General features: G+C 35.7%; 2 protein-coding genes and 2 pseudogenes across 2 annotated transcripts; 1 reads left to right on the plus strand and 3 right to left on the minus strand.

Moving 5' to 3' along the window:
- Positions 1-5,927: 5,927 nt before the first annotated feature.
- Positions 5,928-6,521, minus strand: LOC148046115 (olfactory receptor 5V1-like). Its single transcript, XM_087714529.1, has one exon. The coding sequence runs from the start codon at positions 6,519-6,521 to the stop codon at positions 5,928-5,930; it is 594 nt and encodes a 197-aa protein (XP_087570655.1).
- Positions 6,522-6,980: 459 nt separating this feature from the next.
- On the minus strand, positions 6,981-11,377 carry LOC148046116 (olfactory receptor 1E5-like; annotated as a pseudogene).
- Positions 11,378-14,849: 3,472 nt separating this feature from the next.
- On the minus strand, positions 14,850-15,791 carry LOC106537698 (olfactory receptor 8S1-like). Its single transcript, XM_014051890.2, has one exon. It carries the CDS (start codon positions 15,786-15,788, stop codon positions 14,850-14,852), a length of 939 nt encoding a protein of 312 aa, XP_013907365.2. The 5' UTR covers positions 15,789-15,791.
- Positions 15,792-21,749: 5,958 nt separating this feature from the next.
- Positions 21,750-22,107, plus strand: LOC148046117 (small ribosomal subunit protein eS26 pseudogene; annotated as a pseudogene).
- The last annotated feature ends 604 nt before the right edge of the window (positions 22,108-22,711 follow it).

The following is a 22,711-nucleotide window of genomic DNA, read 5'->3' on the forward strand; positions in this document are numbered from 1 at the left end:
TTTAAAGCTGATTGGCCCTACCCAGGGGCTAAGCTCCACCCACCATCCTCAGACTAATGGTGCTTGTGAATGGACTAATTCTGTTTTGGAACAGTACCTCTGGTGTTTCATTAATTATCAGCAGGATAATTGGGCTGAATTGTTACCACATGCTGAAGTGGCCTACAACATCTCTGTTCACAGCAGCACTCCTGTGTTTCACTCCTTTTAGAATTGTGTTTGGACAGGATTGTGTATCTATTCCAGAATTACCTCAAGTAAAACCACAAGTTTTGTCCCTCTCCAAGTTTCGTGACCATCTCCGACAAATCTGGCCCATGACCCGCAAAGCATTGGAAGCTGCTCATCAGGCAGACAAGAAACAGGCTCACAAGAAGAGGGTGAAACAAAGGGAATACAAAATTGGAGATCGAGTGTTTTTGTCTACCAAGTTTCTCCAAACCTCCCAAAAATCAAAGAAACTGGGACCTAAATACGTGGGTCCGTTTCCTATTGTGAAGATCATTAATCCTGTTTCTGTACAATTGGAACTACCAAAGCATCTTAAATGTATTTACCCGGTGTTTCATGTAAACCTTTTGAAGCCGGAACACACTTCCTTTTTCCGGGCACCCATACCTACACCACCTGCCTCTCTTCTCATTGAAGGAGAGCAACATTTTGAGATTAAGGAGATTTTGGAGTCCGGGAAACATAGAAATTGGATTCAATATCTAGTCTCCTGGAAACATTTTCCCCCCTCCCAAGCTGAATGGGTCGATAAGTCCCATGTTAGGGCTCCTAGACTTTTGCGTAAATTCTACTCTGCCTACCTCACTAAGCCCTGACCCAAATTGACTTATACATTTCTAAATTGTCTTGTTCCTGTTGTTTTTTGTGTGTTTGTTTTTCTTGCAGGGATGACTTCCTTTCCTGGTGGAGGGCCGGATGTCAACCTCTACTTCACTACTTGCTTTTGGCTGCCATTGAAATGGGGAGGGGGAGCATGGTATTTGGGTAGGGAAGTTTTCAGTACAGGAGTGATTGTAAAAAGGGAGTTGTTCTCACCATTTACTGCGCATGCTGCAGATAGTGGATTTGCCACCAAGGACAACTGTCCAACCTGATGATGCTTTTTGAAGATGATTCCTACATGACACCTGAGGGATGTGTGGAATGGACTATGGGATGGGGTTACCAGGGGGAGGGAGTTGGGTCACATATTGATTTCTATGTTTACGGACACTTTTGCCATAGATCTTGCTTTACTTAGCTACTATATACTCATGACCAGTAAAAGTACTCTTAATTCTGCAAAATTGAGTGGTTTCTTTCTTGGTTACTGAGGGAGACTGCCTTGACAGTCACTTTGTTCCCAGATGCATAGCTAATAACCTGATAGGGATAGGTCTCTGCAAATCAGCTATTCTTTTTTTTTAAATCTGATAATTGGGTTTGTAACATACGTAATGATGGCCTCTGACAGTGAAATGAAGGCCAGGAGGCCTGTTCCCACTCACCTCGGCCTCTGCCCACTCATCTTGGGTTGCTCCTGCTCACATCCACATGCTCACCTTGGCCTCCACTTGTTCACCTCCACCTTCTCCTGCTATCAGAGTTCCAAATAGCACCCAAAATTAAATCCGAGACTGAGGCAAAGGATCCCTCAAATTTCCAATTTATTAAAAGAGCCATATTGGCACATCTGGGAAAACCCAAATCTTAAAGCTTCCCAGATTTTCCCACCCAGCTGAAAGTTCAAGATCCTGCCCTCACACCCACCCATCACATGGTCCAATCTTCCACTGCCACAATGGCACCTTCCACCCATTCAGTTCTGACCAGGTACAGAGATCAAGGATGATATTGGCTTTTTAGAAACAATATAATTATGGCTACATATCACCCAACTCTGTATAATCACCCCTCCCATTTTCCCACAATAGAAAATGAATGGTAGAAAGTGAGGCAGGCCTGAAGTCCATAGGAAAAGAAGACTTGCAGATCTGACACCCACTTACCTCAGCCTCTGCTTGCTTGCCTCACCTCCTGGCCTCTCTTCCTCTGGTCCTTTAAGGCTAGTCTCTAGACTGCCCTTAATAGAACACCAGTAATTTCAAGCGTGTTTTCTTTAAGACTGAGGATAATTCTCCTTTAAAATGAGCTTCCTAATAAATTTACTTTTGAAATTTTATATTGAATGTATGATCTGTTTTCTAAAATAACATTTGGGCAATTAACATTGTTATTGCCTGGAAGGCATAAATGATATCAAATCAAATCTTTATTATGGACTCTGGGCCAGAAAGAATATCAGTATTTGGATTGTGATATTTTTCCAACAAATGACTGCATGCAAATATTTGAGTCAGCTCAGAAAGAACATTTAAAAAGTTTCTTTGGGTAAACAGTGTCTCCTAAACAACTTTTATAAGCCTAAAAATTATGAATCAGTGATGTTCTATTTGCTTCAGGCAGAAGTGCATGGGTGCCATTACAAATTCATTTGTTATTACTATAATCTGTATCCAGGTTAGCATCTATTATTTAGGATATAGAAGGAGTCACCTTATTTTTTCACACTTACAATGATTGCTGCATCCTCATGGTCACATAATCAAAATTTGGATGCATGAGGATTGCAGGGCCCTGAGGTCATGTGATCATCTTTTATGACCTCCTGACAAGTGAAGTCAAAGAACCAGATTCATTTAACCATGTTAAACCAACTAACTTAACAACAGCAATGACTGACTGTGGAAAAAAAGATTGTAAAGATTGTAAAATGGGAAAAGTTCACATAACAAAGGTTTTACTAAACAACCAAAATTTGAAAATTTGGAAATTCTGGAAATAAGTTGACTACTATTTATTTATTAATTTATTGTCACTTATAGGCCGCCCTTTTCCCTGAGGGGACTCAGGGCGGCTTACAACTCATGGGAAGGGAGTGCAAGACAAAACGTAAAATAATATGTGGGTACAAATAAAAATAGCAATAAAACACAACATTCATTCAACATTCGGGTGGGGTGTATGAAGATCTTATCTTCAGGCCTGACGGGATAGCCAGATCTTAAGGGCTGTGCGGAAGCTCTGGACTGTGGTGAGGGTGCGAATCTCTACGGGGAGATCGTTCCAAAGGGTCGGAGCTGCTACTGAGAAGGCTCTCCTCCGCGTAGTCGCCAGTCGGCACTGACTGGCGGATGGAACTCGGAGGAGGCCCACTCTGTGCGATCTGATGGGACGAAGGGAGGTAATCGGCAGAAGGCGGTCTCTTAAGTACTCAGATCCACTACCATGGAGGGCTTTATGAATGGTAAGTAGCACCTTGAAGCGCACCCGGAGATCAACAGGTAGCCAGCGCAGCTCGCGGAAGATGGGTGTTATGTGGGCGTACCGAGGTGCGCCCACTATCACTCGCGCGGCCGCATTCTGGACTAGCTGAAGTCACCGGATGCTCTTCAAGGGCAGCCCCATGTAGAGCACATTGCAGTATACTATATCTTCCTTCTTTCTGAGTTTTTTTTAAAGTGTAAAAGTTATTCTGATGTGATATAATTAGAACAATTAGTTAATTTCCAATAAGGTGCCATTGCAGCAAATATAGTTCAGCTATCTGAACTTTACTGACAGTTCCAAAACATCGTATCTTGCACTTTTGCATTTTAGACAGTGCAGTTTTAGTTTAAGTGGTATATACTAACTACACTCATGACAAAAATTAGACATTAGTTTTATATAACACAGTAATTAGGGTAAGAGGTTAAGAATATATCACGTCCTTCTGTTCTCTACACATCTGTCATGACAGAACTAAAAATAAGTGATGTAGTCAGCACTAATTATTAGGAATAAATTAATAGTAAAAGTCTGTTAAGTTCATGATGTTACATGTCTTTGACATTTCTAGAGACTCCAATATATAATTGACTTGGAAGAAGATGAGTACATTTCCTTGGATTACTACAACTAAGGAAACCCAAAGTCGGAAAACAGAAGGTCCATTTGTGCTAGCTTCTGGTTTTGATTCCAACCCCTTTGCTAGACAAGCAGGTTCATGGTCAGGACTAATTGTTCCATTGAGGTACATATTTGCTTTTATTACTGGACAAAGTGTTCATTATTTTGGTTAATGGACAACATTATTTCAACAGATGCATTGGCACAGAGAAGATTGAATGAGAATTATTGTTAATATATTTATATTAATAACCATGGTGTTCCAGTTTTTTTCCACTTACAATGTATCAGTAGTCCTCAAGTTACACCCATTCATCAATAACTGTTGAAAGTTATGACATGATTGATAGTGGATCAGAAGATGTCCTAATTCTTTGTAATAGTAATAAATCCACTATGGTGGGACTAGTGAAAAGCAATAGTATATGAATTGAACTGTTCATATTTTTGTACCTTTCATGCCTTTTCATATCCTTCATATGTCTTGCTAGCAAAATTTGCTGAAATCAAGGGCATGATGAGGGTTCTTTTGGTTCCAGTTTCAAAAAAAAATTCAATTTCTGAGAGAGATTCTATCATGATATAGTTTCAGGAAGAAAAACAGTATACAATAAACAATTTTTAAAAAGCATGGGTCTTTATCATTGTCATTATATGACAAGTAATATATTTTTAGAGCATTTGTAATGTATGCTTTAAATATCTTCACAAAGCATACATAAAAATGAACAGTTAATCTGTTTGCAGGTCTACCAGTGTGAATCAAATTATATGGATGAGCACTAAAAAATGACTTAAGGACAGCAAAAGCCTCTGCAACTGAAAAATAACTGCATGATGAAAATATGCAATACATTATCAGACTGTTAATGACAGTTATGTTGATATGTAAAGTTAATAGTTTCTAAGCAGCACCTGATATTAAATGAAAGATTCCAATTCCAAGATAAATATCCAGATCACATTATAGTATAAAATATATTAGAAATTCAATTGATTTGATATTGCAAATAACCAGTTCAATGTCTGTCTGTCTTCCCCCTCTTCCTCCTCCTCCTCCACCTCATTTTCTTCTTCATCATCTATTTACTGCATGTTGTGTTTATGTGTGCTGGTATGTTTGTGTTTCTGTTTTTCATTTGTGTGTGTGTGAGATTAGAAATTAGATTTGGAGGAACTACAGGGATGGATGGATGGATGGATGGATGGATGGATGGATGGACGGACAGACAGACAGACAGACATTATATACAGAGAAGGGGGGAGATGTGATAAGGAATTGGTGGAACCACTTTTTAAAAATACATTTTAATGGAAGTGTATTAAAAATTTAGAAACTTGATAACACAAAAGATATTTATCTCTATCTTTCTATCCACATACATTAAATTTCTTTTTTTCAGCAAATTTTAAATATATGATTGAATATATTATTATACCTTTTAGCAGTGGTGGGATTCAAATAATTTAACAACCGGCTCCCTGCCCTAATGACCAGCTGGGTAGGCATGGCTCAGTGGTCATGTGAGTGGTTGGGCATGGTCAACTCAATGTCACTCATGTCAATGGGTGCTTTGCTTTAGCTGTTACAATGTAATAAGGGTTAACTAGAGAGGCAGTTCTGTAAGCAGGGCAATAAAGATTAGGATAGAAACAACACCAGAATGTTTACTTCCTGCCTTCCTTTTAGGATTAGCCCGGGAAAGTGGAAAAAAACCAAAAATGAGATTTCTTCCAACAACTGGTTCTCCAAACTGCTTTTCTCCAAACAGTTTGAACTGGCTGAATCCCACCACTGCCTTTTAGCCTTTAGTATCTTGGTTCTCTTATTCAATATTGTGTAATATTATACCAGACTCCAAATGAGAAGTTGTCATATGGAGATAGGGAGATGCCCTTAAACCACGCTAAGCTAAATTGTTAAATCTTTTATTTTATGGCTACTAGGATTGCAGCTGTGTTTCTTATAAGGATCTAAAAATATTTCAGGGGTGAGGAATGGGCCTCCATTTTCCAAACATTTTCAATAGAACTGATTTGATCTCTTTGTTTTTCAGACTGTAAATGATAGGGTTTAACATTGGAGTTAAAATGCTATATTGAATAGAGATCACTTTGTCCAGATCCATGAGTGATTCTGAACTTGGCTTCATATAGTGAAAAAAAGATGTAAGGTAAAATAAACCCACAACAATTAGATGGGAACTGCAGGTGGAAAAAGCTTTTTGCCTGCCTTTTTTTGATTTAATATTCAAGATGGTTGAAATGATGCGAATGTAAGAGACCAGAGAGAAAAGAAATGAGCTAAAACCTAATGCAAATACAAATATTAGAAGAATAATATAATTAGTGAGAGTTTCTGTACAAGACAAATCCAAGAGTGGAGGAAGGTCACAAGTATAATGTTTAATGACATTGTTTCTGCAAAAATTGAGATTAAGCAAAGGAAGGGCATTGCCTATAGAATGAAAGAAACCCAGGAGCCAAGCACCACCCACCATTTTATTGCATACCTCTTTTGTCAAGTACCTACTGTAGTGTAGCGGGTGACATATAGCCACATATCGATCATAACCCATTGCTGAAAGGATGAATACTTCTGCACCAGCAATTTGGAAAAAGAAGGCAATCTGTGCAATGCATCCTTCCTTGGAAATTGTTTTCTGCTTTTGGATAAAGTTTTCCAGCATTTTTGGAACAGTGACTGAGGAATAGCAAATGTCAACAAAAGCTAAATGTCTGAGAAAGAAGAACATGGGAGTCTGAAGATGAAGCTCAGACCTGATCACTAATATAATTACCATATTCCCAAAGACAGTGATTAAAAATATGATCATGAAGAAGAAAAGAAGGAAATCTTGTATCTGTGGATCATTGGAGAGTCCCAACAGAATAAACTCTTTTATTACAGTTTGATTTTCCAGCTCAGATAATTCAAGAATCATTAGGAATCAAATTTGATAGAGACACTTTATGCCAGTCACCCTCTCTCAGCCCACAATGTTAAGGCTGGCTGGCCCAACAAATAGATTAAAACTTTATTGATCCAGAAATTGAACTCTGAACTTGCAGGAAAACACTAGGGAGAAGAAAAAGAAAATTAAAGCTATATTTGCAGCATAGTGCACTGTATAGATGAAATATACTTCCTGTGTATGGCATATGAATTACAGTCAGATATTACGTCAACAGAAACTGTTTCTAAGGATAGCCATGCTAAAAATACAGACATGTTTGGAAGATGAAGATACACTGTTTTAGTGCAAATGCACTTGCTTCCTTATCTATAAGAATTCCTAAATTTCCTATTCATGGAGCCAATGTAAACTCCTTCCTGCCTTTTACTGACAAACACATCATTGTATTATTCTGGTTTTCTGGTTGCTAGATAGATTTAAAAACAGTATAGAATTGTTTTGCTACTATCTTCTTCCAGGATTTCCATCACCCTTCACCCCACTTTTGCAGCCATGCACTTATGTAGTAAGTACATGATGTTGTTGTTGTTTAAGTGTAGTCAGGAGTTGTTGTGATGAATTGGAGAAAGAAAGATTCAGATAGTATTTGAAAGTTTTGAAAAAAAAATCTGAATGGAAAAGATATACCCAATATCTCACTTTTTCAAGTGAATGGTTGCTAGCAACTTTGATAGTATTGACACTTTATTCAGCAAGAAACTCAGATCTAGCCATATAGTTTTACTCTGAGTTGTTGCTAATATTGAAGCACCTGACACTGAAGCGAAATATATCTGTGTATGAAGAACAGAAATCAATAGTCTATGTCTATAATGATCATTTTGTACAGTAGTAGCCAAAATAATCTAACCCAAGTACTGCTAATATATCTTATAGAAAGGGTGTTTTTTTCTATAACCTTTCCAATCATTCCAGTAATTCTGCAAAGAGATTTCAGGATTAAAATGTGGAAAAAGTACCCAACTATTTTTTTCATATAATAAACATTCTTTCCTCTTGCAATACAAAGACATGAGATAAGCAGTTACCTTCTAAGATGTAGTTGCACTGCAGTAAAGAAATGCCCAGGATCTTTACAATTGACATTTAAGCCAGAGGAAATTTTCATGGGAGGAAGATAATAAGAAAAGGAGGGATCTGATGCCACAATTCCTTCTGGAATTGAGAAGAATAAAAATCAATTGGGAATATATCCTATCCAACTAATCTAATACACAGTTTAGATATACTGTTTTTCTCATAAAACAAGAATTTTCAAATAATATCGAAAATTTACATAAAAATGTTAATTTGTTATCAAAGGAATGTATCAGGAATACATATCAGGATTAACTCTATTTTTTGCCAAATAGGAATTGATAGGGAAGTAGAGACTATGTTTCAAGATTTAAAGTCATATCTGTTTGAAAATGGCATCTTTGAATATGTACAAGGAAAATTATATATACATAGATAGTACTTTTCATGGTATTTTGCTTAAAACTATGATCAGCCTATCTGCTGGTGTGCTTATATGTGAATTCTATTCCTCAACTTATTGACTTCTTTCAACTTTAAAGCACTTCCTATTTATATTAATATTTTTCTATGTTAAATGTATGATTTAACAGTAACTTTTCCCAACGTTGGTTCTTTTTTATTCTAACTTATACTGTTGGTATGTTAGGTATTAACATACAATGAAAAACCAACCATATACAGAAGGACTATTCCAGGCCTTGGAAAATGTACATTTAGGAACTTGTGTAAAATTTAGAGCAAAAGATAGGACATTAAGATTTACTCACACATACAAATCATATAAATTTGATGGTATCTTTTATCATAGTTTCTTGGCACAAGCAAAGGAATAATTTCCAACTGCTTTCTTTTGGATTTTAAAAATATTTCCTGTGTACCCTATCAACCATGATTTTTTTCCCTACTTTCATCCCCAGGTACTAACCAATCCTACTTATGCTAAGCTGTATAATAATAATTATTATTATACCACTGACTGGTGCTGGTTCATATGGGTTGCTGCCAGTGTCCTAGGTATCAACCAAGTATCTTGGTTACTTATAAAGCCCTTCATGGTATTGGACCTGGGTACTTGAGAGACCACCTGCTGCCAATTACCTCCCATAGACCCGTTAGATGGCACAGGGTCGGCCTCCTCCGGGTTCCGTCTACCAGCCAATGCCATCTGGCTACCACCCGGGGGAGGGCCTTCTCTGTAGCAGCTCCGGCCCTCTGGAATGAACTCCCCGCAGGGATTCGTACCCTCACCTCTCTCCAGGCCTTCCGAAAAGCCGTCAAAACCTGGCTTTGCTGGCAGGCCTGGGGGTGATGAGTTCCCTCCCCTCTCGACATGTATGGTTGTGTGACTGTTGCTTATTTTATTATCTGTATTTCGTTTTTATGTTCCCCTTTTTCCCCCTTTTGAATTGTTCGCCGCCCTGAGTCCTCCCGGAGAAGGGCGGCATATAAATAATAAAATTCCATTCCATTCCATAACCTGTGCTATAATACAAAATCACAATCATGATATGGGAATTGCAAGTAGAAAAGGTTTTCTTTTTGGGTTCTGATGAATTCATTTTCAGGATAGTAGAAATGATGTAGATATAGGACACTAGAATAATAAATATTGAATATGCACAAACAGAGAATAGCAATAGCAATAGCAATAGCAGTAGACTTATATACCGCTTCATAGGCCTTTCAGGCCTCTCTTCGCGGTTTACAGAGAGTCAGCATATTGCCCCCAACAATCTGGGTCCTCATTTTACCCACCTCGGAAGGATGGAAGGCTGAGTCAACCCTGAGCCGGTGAGATTTGAACCGCTGACCTGCTGATCTAGCAGTAGCCTGCAGTGCTGCATTTAACCACTGTGCCACCTTGGCTCAGAAATGTTTCTGTGCAAGATAAGGCAAGTAGGAATGGAAGTTCACAACTGAAATGCCTAATAATATTTGGTCCACAGAAAGTTAGATTCAAAACAGGGATTGTATTTACCAGAGCATAAAAGAAACTTATTGTCCATGCACGACCCACTAACAATCTGTAAAATTCTGTTTTCATAATCTGTACATAATGCAATGGCTTGCAAACAGCAGTATATTGATCATAACCCATTGCTGCAAGAAGGAAAACTTCAGTGCATGCTGTCAGAAGAATGAAAAACATCTGAGTGACACAGCTTTTATATTAAATTGTTTGGCTGATTGTCAAATTATTTAGCACCTTAGGTACAGTGATGGAAGAAAAGCATATATCAAGAAAAGAAGGTGGTTTAGAAAGAAGCACATAGGACTGTAGAGGTGATTTACATTGATTGCCACAATAATCATCATGTTTCCAAGCAAATAGAAAGAAGAGGAAAATCCGAACTGATGAGTCACCTGAAAATCCCAAAATAATAAAAGAAGTTGCTCTGGTCTGATTTTCCATTTGTTTTTCCCCAGCAGTAGTATAAGTTATAATGAATGAAAGCAATCAACATCACTAGGTCAAAGAAAGTAATCTAGATCATTAAAAATATAAAAATCTTTGTAACAGCAGTTATTTTTTATCTTATCATCTGGGTTTATCCTATGGATATTACTACCTGCATTTCATGCCCTATTGCAATACATTTAATATGGGGTTACTCTTGAACATCATTCAAAAGTTACAATTGGTCCAGAATGTAGTAGTGAATACATTATTAAGTGTTCACATCCTTGCTCACCTATGTTGCATGTCCTGGATTGCCTCCCAAGTTCTTTCTAAGTGCAATTAAAGATGCTGGTCATCACCTTTGAAGTTCCACAAAGGATCTGGTTATTTGTAGCACCACCTTTCCTGGAGAATATTTGTGCAAACCACTATATCAGATACGTTAGGCAGATTCCTGAAATTCTGCATCTAACGGGATCTTGGATGCATTTTGACTGCCCCAACCTTATGGATTATCCTTCTGCTAGTGATTCAACAGGTCCCCATTTTTCTAGCCTTTGAAAAGGCTAGGCTAGGCTAGGCTAGGCTAGGCTAGGCTAGGCTAGGCTAGGCTAGGCTAGGCTAGGCTAGGCTAGGCTAGGCTAGGCTAGAATAGAATAGAATAGAATAGAATAGAATAGAATAGAATAGAATAGAATAGAATGCAATTGCTAACCTATCAATTTTTAAAATGTACCTTTGGCTAAATGAAAAAAATGTTGAGCAATTTTTTTAAAGCATTGCATGAAAGGAATGTCTAAGTTATAGCAATGATGTGGATTTTTTTATATTTCTTAGTTTGACTCACATTGTAGGAAAAAAGCTGTTTTCATTTATGGTTGCAAAAGATCTGACTAACACATTTTATAAAAAAGCATAAGCTTATATGAAAGTTTATAAGTAATCTTCACTTATCAAACACTTATTTACTGACTATTCAAAATTATGGCAGTGCCAATCAAGGAAACTTACAACTATTTCTTGCAATTTCAGCCATCGTAGTATCCCTGCATACACATTTATTTATTTATTTTAGAAAATTTATATTGCCACCTATGACGCACATGACAACTCAAGGTGGCTTACATGGACACAAAAAACATATAAAAGAAATAAGAATAATTTTTAAAAGATAATAAAATAATAAAATTTCACCACCACTCCACCATGGTGACAACACACATTCATATACGCCATTTAATGGGCTCCATTCTACTCTGGGTTTCCTAGGCCCGCTAGTAGAACCATGCCTTCTGAAAGAGTGTTAGAGTGGGGGAGTCAGTCTAATCTGTGGAGGAATGAGGTTCCAGAGAGAGGGGCCACTATGGAGAAGCCCCTTCTTCTGAGTCCTGCTAATGTATCTGCCTAGGTGGTGGGACCCGTAACATTCCTTGCCTTCCCACTCTACTGGGTTAGGTAGATCTGACTGGCAAGATATTGTCTTTCAGATAACCTTGTCCCAAGTCGTGAAGGCTTTAAAGGTGGCAAACAGCACCTTGAATTGCACCTGGAAGAAAATCGGCAGCCAATGTAGCTTCTACAGAAGCTGTGGACAGCTGCATTTTGCACCAACTGGAGCTTCTGGATTCTCTTTAGGGCAGTCCCATGTAAAGCACATTGCAATAGTCAAGACATGTTTACTTTTGGGTTCTTGGGAACCAGCTAGGAAACACAAAGATCACAACTTCTCTCAGCTACGTAATTATAATTAGTGAGATTCACTGTTAGTTTCTGACAAGCAAAGCGAATGGGAAAGCTTGTAGAAAGTCATAAATGGCAATCATATATTGTTGTATTTAATGACTGCATGGAATTCACTTAATAAATACAACTAAAATTTCTGCAATTGCCCTTACAAGTTAGCATTGTCACATGATGTCACACTTTGTGACTATGACGTTTAGCAATGGAGTTCCCAGGCTCAATTGCTATTGTTCAGTGAAGACTACCTGTATATCTTTTCATAATGTGTGTTCATTAGAAAATGTGCTACCAAACTCCTCCAGAATAGTTAGATAGTTGCTAGTTAGACTAAGATATATTGGGATTTTTTTTTTCAATTTCCCTCGATCACAATGTTTAAAATGCATTATTTTTATTTAAAGTGAAATGGTAATAAAGTAGCTCGTTTGAGGAAAATAATGTTTTTCATGTAATATAAAGGAATGATATTTTGATAATATTTCCATGTGGTTTTGGGACTATATGGAGATGTACAATTACCTATATTTTTCTTACTTACTGTTCTCTCAGATATTGATAATATGCAAAGTTTTACATGGTAGGAACAATAGTATACAAAATATATTAATTATGATATGAAGTTTTAAAGAAAAAAATACTCAAATCAGAATTTTTATGGTTTACTCACAGTGAGACTGCAATTTATTCTGATAATATTTCTGCAACAATTCAAGATTTTTCAGGGAAAATAATGAAACTCTTTTCATGAAAAAGTGGGAAAATGCCTAATCTATTTTCTATTTATATCTACTTTAGTATCATTCATAATAAAGTGAAAAAGAAATGAGATTTAATTTTCTTATTAAAGTGATATTAAATAACATGTTATTTGATTCAAGGGAATAATAGGTAGCCCCTGAATTTAATGCTGAGAATGTCATTTTCTCTGTACTTTTAAGAATTGCAATGTTTTTATTAAGCATAATATGAACATATGTTGGTAGAGTGACAGCGATGTAATATTATTTTTTTACCTTATGGAATTCATCACAGGAGATTTCTGAAATTCAACATAAACTCTGTTGAGATTTTATATTGGTGTATTCCTCTTCCCAAAGGAAAGCATGTATAATGTTGGAAGAAGGGAGAGGATCAGAAGAAAAGAATGCTTTACTTATTATAATCACCATTATAACTATATTTCTTATGAACGTTACTGAATAATTAAATATAAATAATAAAGTACAAAAATGAAGAAAGAGGCAAACTTTGTATGACTCCTGGCATGAAAATGCAAAGAGAATGATTACATAATTTCGGGGCTATGATTTTTTTATTTCAGTTTGGAAAAGTCAGAAACTAAAAGAGAAGATTAGAAATCTAAGGACAATAGTAATACTTGGAAATCTGCAAAGGATAGTCTATTAGTTATGCTAGCAATCATTGATGAAAACAAAACATAGAAATTAAAATAAAAAATGAATATTCAGAATGCCAATTATAATTAACACTGATGCCAAAATTTCACTCTTTGAAAGATATTACTTTTCAGGAATCAAAACAGTTTGATTCCCAAAACCATTATGGGACAAGCCAAATAAGGGGAAAAAACAGGAAATTTCCATGTATTATCTCTGCACAAAACTCAATTTCTCAGCAATAGAAGTTGTTTACAATGTATATTCAAATTTATATTGCAAATATGAACAAGAAGGAAAGACATTTGTCATGCTTGATGGACTTGTTAACAAGCTAGAAAATTTTGGATTCAATTTCATCCATTGATTCAGATATACCAGAAATCTTTCTTTTGAGACTGATGGACAAAAGTTGTAAAAAGTCATATAAATTTCTTTTTGTATATAACAACTGCGCAAAGATGGAAAGATCCTGCAATGTATACAGTGGAGGAAAGGTTGATGAAGATAATGGAATTTCTTAAGATGACCAAATTTCTTGGATCAGAAAAAAAAGGCAATGTCAACATTTATTGCTGACCTGGAAAGCTCTTATGAATTTTTTGTGTAAAGTAAAATAATGTACTTACATTTCATAGTTTTAATGATTACATAGAATAAATTATAGAAAGAAGAAAGTAATGATATATTTAAATAAAAGGGCAGTGAAGAAAGATTTGTGCTATTGATTTAACTTCTTAAAATTATCTAAGTATAACAATGTAAACAGGTGTTAAATTATCAAGCATATAAAATGCCACCTTAGTATTTATTATTAAGCACATAACTTAATTGTACCTCTAATACATGAATTTCTCTACATGGTGGTACAATGCCAATGAGACTATCCTTCAGTTACACTTTCAACAATTGTGAACTATGTACAGAGACATTAAACAAGACTCAAACTTTAATCAAAAAATAATAATAAGATATTTCAATTTATGTTAAATTTGCAACTAAATTCTTATACCTAAAAACAAATCAGTGTAAAGTGTATTATAAATAATGCACACAGAATGACTTGTTAGCTAATGGCATGCATATAAGGAAGATACAAATCTAACTAATTTAAATTCCAGAGTTACATAGCATGTCTGCATCTATATTAAAATATAGCAACCTTATATGTTTTGTTGGAGATCTATGGCTTTATACCAGCTGGGACAAATGAAGACAAGAGGTATTCTCACATTGCAGGTATAATAATCCTCCCATTTTTTTTAGTGGGGACTATGGAGAAATAGGGAAATTATCTGGACATTTTTCTGCTGTATTGGAACTAGAAGGACTATGGTGGTCAGAGAGAAGTGCTACAGATGACCTTTTTTATGGATTAGAAATGGGGTTATATTTTCCAAACAATTTCACCAAAGCAGATTTGATCTCTTTGTTCTTGAGACTGTATATGATGGGATTCAACATTGGTGTTAGGATGCTATACTGAATAGAGATCACTTTGTCCAAATCCATGAGTGATTCTAAATTTGGCTTTGTATACCGGAAGAAACCTGTAATGTAAAATAAGCCCACTACAATGAGGTGGGAACTGCAGGTGGAAAACACTTTTTGCCTGCCTTCTGCTGAATTAATTTTCAGGATGGTTGAAATGACGTAAATGTAAGACACCAGGGTGAAAAGAAATGAACTCAAACCAAATATAAAGATAGAGATAAGAAGAACAATATAATTGATGATGTTCTCCTTACAAGACAAAGCCAAAAGTGAGGGAAGTTCACAGCTATAATGTCTGATGGTATTGTCACTACAAAACTGCAGATTTAACAGTGGCAGTGCATTTGCCATACCGTACAAGAAACCCATTCCCCAGGACAAACCCACTAACTGTTTACAGGTTTCTTTTGTCATGTTTATGGTATAATGCAGTGGGTCACATATAGCAACATATCGATCATAAGCCATTGCTGAGAGGATGAACACTTCTGCACAAACTGTTTGGAAAAGGAAGAAATTCTGTGAAATGCATCCTTCCCAAGAAATTGTTTTCTTCTTTGTTATGAGGTTTCCTAACAATTTTGGAACAGTAACTGATGAAAAGCAGATGTCGGCAAAAGCTAAATGTCTGAGAAAAAAGAACATGGGAGTCTGGAGGGTAAACTCAATCCTCGTCACAAGTATAATCACCATGTTGCCTAATAATGTCACTAAGAAGATGATTAAAAACAAGACAAAAAGAAAATCTTGTATATAAGGATCTTTTGAAAGTCCCAAGAGTATAAACTCTTTTATTTCAGTCTGATTTTCCATCTCAGATGATTCAAGAAAAATAAAATCTGTCCAAAAGAAAGTAAAAGAGATAAAGATTAATATATGATGAATATAATCACATAATGAATATAATCACTTGAAATAGCAAATAAACAATTGTAACTATCTTTCTCTTTAAGATATAAATAAATATTCCAGGACACTGTGAAGAACAGATTACAAATGAATTGGTTTGTTTAAGAAAAAAACAAAATCACTTAACATTACTAGATTCTTTTTATATATGTGATTTAACTGGTTTTTCCACTGTCATTCTCCTGTTACTAGTTTTAATTGATACAAAAATTAGGGCCAATATTAATTAAGGAATTCATGTATTCTGAGGAAACTACATTTTAGAAACATTCCAGATATTGATAGATAATTTTCTGTGTAATATATTTTACTTGGTCTGACTTTAAAAATCACTCAAAGGGTAGAAATCCAAGTCCAGAATGAGACATATGCTCATGATTTCAGTAACACCCAACTCTGGAAACATCTTACACTGGTAAATCTGGCTTTACAGTACTAACATGTTTATAAATGTAAATAAAATGATAAATATGGAAAAGTGCATATTGACTTTCCTACAAGAATTACAGTTCTAGGGGGATTGAACAATTCCAGAATGCTTACTTTTAATGTAATACACGTGGTCAGTTGATGCTGTCATAAAAACACTTACTGAAGATTATTTTTAAAAATGATTTTTGATGTCTCTTTAATAATGTGGCATGACTGTGTTATTTAACAGATAGAAATAAAGTCAGTTCATCAAAGTTAGCTCAAAATGTATGATATAATTAATATTAATTTCCATTTTTTTTAAAGTGCCTTCTTACCATAGGGAAGTAATTGCTTTTGTTGTTTTCTTCCAAGCTGTACAAAATATTTTGAAATATAATAACCATTTATGTAGACCAACTATTTATATGTGGACCAACTACTTCATGATTTAAGGGGTTTTAATATAATCTGCATTCTTACAATAAGGTAGAGCATCTTAAGATCATTGAATAAATTTGCCTTAGGTAAAAGTGATTTTTTAATATTTCTTTTTGAGCAAATCCTTTCAAAAACAATATAAAATCTGAGAGAACTTTGAGAAAACTGTAGAAATACATTTTAGCACCTTTTAAAGAATATCTATATTTACATCTACAGTATATCTCTATTGTATTTAAATCTAACTAGATAGAAATATTATATTCTCATTTATCCTTTCCATGCACATGAAAGACAAATGAAGACAGAATATACTGAATATTAATAAAAAGAAAAAGCAGACAAATCAAAATACAAGGGGTGCAATTTTTAACAATTTCAAAAAATCTAAAGCAACTAACTGTACAAAGTAGCTTAAAATGACATAAACAACTAAGTGAGAACTGATTGGAAAAACATTTCAAGTAGAACATTAATGTTAGAGTAATTTTGCTATTGGTTTCTAGGGAAAAATAGTATCATTAAAATGTGAGAATATAAAGGGATGAAACTCACTCATATATCAAGTTTGTTATACAAGGTGCAGCAAGTTCTTCCTTTAAATTATGCAGTTTTATAAGAATAGAGGATAATTTATTTTTCTTTTCATTTCTTGATATCCTTTAGGCCAACTATGGGGTTTAGAGCTGGGGGACACAATTTAGTGCTGGTTTGATCCTTTCTTCAGGGTCTTCCCAATTGATGTTGACAGAGAGTGAGAGGTTCAGTCCACAGCTACGTCTTTGTGGCATGCTTCAGGGCTTGGTACTTTCTCCACTCCTTTTTACCAACTACATGATGCCCTTGAGTAAGAACATTTTGCACCTATCTGATCAAGGTCAGATTCATTCCCACCCTTTTGTCCTTCCAAAAGTCCTTGGAGTCATAGCTCTGCCAATTAGCCTAGAGGTGGCCAATGGAGTAGAAAACAGATCTCTTAGAGGTTTATGATACCTAGTTTATAGGTATAATCCAAGGCAAAGCAGGAAATGTAGGAAGTGCCTTGATCTAATCTACTGGAGTAATAAGGACTGTTTGGCATGAAACAAATTTAAGCTTGATTTCATATTAATGGAATGATTGCTCTCCCAATCATCCACACATCCTATTTAAGTATGCAAGAAGGCAATGTCTTGTTAATGTTGATATAATCCCAGAGGCAGGTCTCTTGGTGATGATTCAATTCTTTAGACAAAAGCTTCCTAAAAATCTAGATAATTCCTACACTTCCTTTTGTTCCTCAGGAGTTTTGGAGCATGAGCTATAATGGACACACCACTGTTTAATCTTATTTATCTTAATTTTAATTCTAATTTTACATACTTAATTTCTATTTTATTACTAATTCCATAGTATTTATATTATGTTTTAACCTATTGTTAGGTCATATAATTTGTTATCGATAAAGGACATTGTTTATTATACTTTGGAGAGAGAAAAACAGTCAGTGTAATCATCACCAACTCTGCAACTGCTTGTTTAATACCAAATGACAGTGATAAAATAATTAATTCCACCGTGGTCTGTAGGGTAATTGAAAATGCTGCAAGCTTAAATGCTAATTGTCCTTATAGATGTTCCCCATCAGAAGCTCACCATGGTAGCAAGTTTGCGTTTTCAAGGAAGGCCCATTACAGTCCATTGTGGCATATGGAAAAACCCAACAATCTGAAAAAAGTGCTTCACAGTTCACTTAGTACATGATGAGCACTAAATTAATGGAGAAGAAGGCTGATCCCTTTGAATCGTGGAGGGAAGGAGGATGGGTGGGAGAGATTACTCAAGAAGCCTGACTAGGAAATAGCGTACAATCACCTTCTTTAAGAATACACTTCCTCACATAGTAATGTGGCAGGATGGAAAGGAAGTTGGTGTACAGATGACTGTATTAAATTTCTAAATAGGTATCAGGTAATTGCCTTGCAGGAGACTTGGGTTAGTGGTGATGAGGCCCCCATTGACCTCCCTGGATTTAATATTTGGCAGCTTCCAGCAAATAGGGTAGCTATAAAGGAAGAGCCTCAGGAGGGTTGTGCATTTTGGTAAAAGCTGAATTAGGATGGACGGGAAACGCGATATGCTCAGACTCTGGCCCTTTATTTTCTCAAGCAACCCTTTTGGCATATGGAGGGAAGTCAATAGTATTCATAAATGTGTATGTTAATCCAGCAATGGGCGACCTATGAAAGGCACTGGAGCTAAAGATATTAGATATATGGAAAAAATTATAAAAACACCTCTAATTTTGGCAGGAGATTTTAATGCCCATTTTAAGGCCCCTCGTTGGAGCCTTTTGTTGAAAATGGTACAATTCCAGATGGTTATTTACACAACCAACAATCATGGGACTCCCAAGATAGGAAAAAGTATAAAGATGGGGGGAAATTTCTAACAATGGTATACAACTGTAACCTTCAAATTGTAGGCCAGTACTCAGAGGTTAGAAGATACCTCATAACCTTTTTTGGTCCCAAGGCGAAAATTGAACCAGTACTTACCTATGAGGCAGAAATATGGGGGTTAGTTAAGTTGCCTGGGTTGGAAATCCCTCAAAATAAGTTCTTGAGGAGAATCTTGGCAGTGTACCCTGGAATCCCAGCATGCGTAGTGAGGGCAAAATTGGGAGTACATGCAATTGGCACGAGGGCCATGTTGAAGACCGTTTATTATTGGCTAAGAATAATTGAGATGGAGGAAGGGAGGTTAGTAAAGGAAGTGCTAATGGAGCAGATTATCTCAAGTAATAAAAATAATTGGTTATCAATAATTTTGAAGCAGGTATCAAGCTTTGATATTCCTTTAAACTGGCAGCAGCACAATCTTAGGCAGATCAGAACTTGGATTGCACAGAGATTTAAGGACATAAGTGCACAATCAGACATTGCACAAGTGACAGCAGCAAAAGTTTGCCCCTGGTTATCAGTAAACATACAAATTTTTAAAATAAAAAAAATATTTAACTTCACCTTTACAGCATCTCCCGTCATAAGGAATTTTTTTTTTCAAATTGAGATTGAAACAACTTCAAACAAACATGCTTTGGGGCAGGTATAAGGGGATCCATGCAAGTGAAAGAGTCTGTTTATGTGGGACAGGGGAAGTCGAAACAACATCCCACGTAATTTTTGATTGCCCCCTTTACTCAGATTTGAGGGAACACCAGTTGGGTAGGATCTTTTATACTAGCACCCCTAAGTCTAAAGAGCGCTTTTTGCAACATTGTTTGTTAAGTGCTAATTTGCAGTTGGTGAAATGGATTGCCAAATTTACTGTAAAGTTGATGGAAATAAGGACAAAGTTGGTGCAGCAGAACGTGGTAAATTGTAGGAAAGACCACTTGATGGGGTAGACGGACGGGTGACATTGTAATATAATTTTAAGCATATTTAATTTGTATCTTACATTATTGCACTCTGTTCTGATTATATTTTAAACTGTATATTATTCCATTTACATTTTAAATTGTGGTCTGCTTCAATTTCATTTTAAAACTGTAATTTTTGTCTCTGGAACTTGATGTTTTGATATGGCCCAAGGGCTAATCAATAAAGATTGATTGATTGATTGATTGATTGATTGATAATTTGTTATCACCACCAACACCAAATCCAGATATCTTATTACAATCTAAAAACAAACATTAAATCTAAAGGGATTGCTCTAAATGTAAAATTCCTAAATATAAAAACAACTTACAGTATTTATTCCTAGTGGATTTAAGTCCTTATAATATATTTAGGACAGAGCTCGTGAAAGAAATCATAGACCATGGCAATTTTGTCTAAACAATACTTAACACATAGCCATAGGGTAACTTCAGTAACTTTAACAAATATCTATTTAAATAGGCTTACACAGGTCTGGATATTATTGGGATTGGACTAAATCATAAATATATCTTTCTTTCTCTCTTTCTGTACAACAAATAAATCAGGCTAACTGGTTTAAACAACTAGAGTACAGTACTGTAGCTATCTCTTCAGACATAGCTTGATTTATTTTACTTAATTCAGGTTGTTCTTTTATACATGCTTGTAAAATATAATTTTTGTACTTAATCTACTTCTCAGTAGATATTCATAAAATCTCTCTTTCAAAAAAATAATTATCCATATATGTGGTGATGGTGGTAGCAATGATGATTTATAAAAAAAAAAAATCAAAATATGAGATCAATTCATGGAAAAATAATTGTCAAAGAGAATTCATATAATCATGTTTGTAGTATGCAATAAACTTATGTTTCTTTGTATCCTAAATCAATTTAAATGTGCATTCCTACGTGCTAGAATTAGGGAATTTTATAAATATATAGAATGCAAAGAACAAACTCATGCACTATTTGGCTGCTTTCAAATGAAAAAATATGTCCAGTCACTTATTTCAAAGTTCTAAGGTTTTATTTTAATATAGATTAAAAAAAATAGAAGCAAAATCTGCTGTAATTTTAGAAAAAAGAAAAACATGCTAGTCCTAGCTATCCAGTAGACTTTCTCAAATTATAAAGATTTTTTTTGGCCAAATAATGAATATGATTGAGCACAGTTTGGTCAAGGATAATTCACATTCTGATAAAAAGTATTTTGCTAAAAACTATAAGTATTAGAAGATAAATCTAGGGCATTTGAATTGTAGATGAGCTGATCATAGGATTTCTGGTTGAAATAAATATTTTTTTTCTTTTTTCTATATTGAAAAAAATATTGTTAATTTAAAAGGTTCTTCAATTTCTTTGGCAATAAAGTATTTTTCATGTGTCATTGTTGGCATATGTGCAGGCCATCTTCTGCTAAATCTAAGTTGCAGATATAGTCAGATGATATATATCAATGGGTTTCATTACTTTACTAGAAAATCTTTTCTACTGAACCATAAATCAGAAGCAGCTTTGCAGAAAATGTCCATGTAAGAAAAATAAAGATCAATTGTTTTTCAATAACAGTGGTGCTTTTCCCTCACATCCTCACCACCAAAATGACAAAGAAGAGAAGAAACAATGGCCATGTCAAGGGCCAGAAACATGTCCAGCCTATTCGCTGTACCCAACTGCAGCCATTGTGTCCACAAGGATAAAGTTATTAAGAAGTTTGTCATCCAAAATATTGCAAAAGCAGCTGCAATCCAAGATATCTCTGAAGCAAGTAGCTTTGATTCCTATGTGCTACCCAAACTTTATGAGAAGCTTCACTATTGTGATAGCTGTGCTATCCACAGCAAGGAGGTAAGGAACTGATCCCACGAGGCCTGGAAAGACCACATTACCCCTCCCTGGTTAAGGCCAGCAGGTGCTGCCCCAAGACCACCCCGAAGCCTATTTAAAGAGATGTTTTAAAAGGTTGTCCAAATATTGAGTTAATAAATACATTTACAATAACAGTGGTGCAATCACTGATAATCAGTGGTGGGAGTCAGCCGGTTTGCACCCATTCGGGAGAACCGGTTGTAAACTTTCTAAGCAGTTCAGAGAACCAGTTGTTGGAAGAATTTTTATTTTTATTTTTCCCCACTTTGCAGAGCTAATCCTGTAAGGAAGGCAGGGAGGAAATATTCTGGTGTTGTTTCTAGCCTCATCTTTATTGCCCTGCTTACAGAAACTGCCTTTCCGGTTAACCCTCATTATAACAGCTAAGGCGAACCGCCCATCGACCTGAGTGACATTGAGTTCACCATGCCCACACAGTCACATGACCACCTAGCTCCACCTACCCAGCTGGTCATTAGGGCAGAGAACTGATTTTTAAATTATTTGAATCCCACCACAGCTGACAATAGTAATATTGCAGCACTAGGAAACGTGTTGAGAGGCAGTAGACGAGAGTTTGGTTTCTGCTGCTTTGCCCTGGATCAGGAAAACTTCTTTTGTGCATGTGCAGAAGCATCACGTATGCAAGTGCACGTGCACGAGCAAACACATAATAAAATAAATTGAAGCTCAC

This window comes from Thamnophis sirtalis, unplaced genomic scaffold (assembly GCF_051295495.1).
Source record: "Thamnophis sirtalis isolate CommonGarterSnake01/CBP01778 unplaced genomic scaffold, rThaSir2_p1.2 scaffold_4, whole genome shotgun sequence".
In the NCBI taxonomy this organism is placed as follows: Eukaryota; Metazoa; Chordata; class Lepidosauria; order Squamata; family Natricidae; genus Thamnophis; species Thamnophis sirtalis.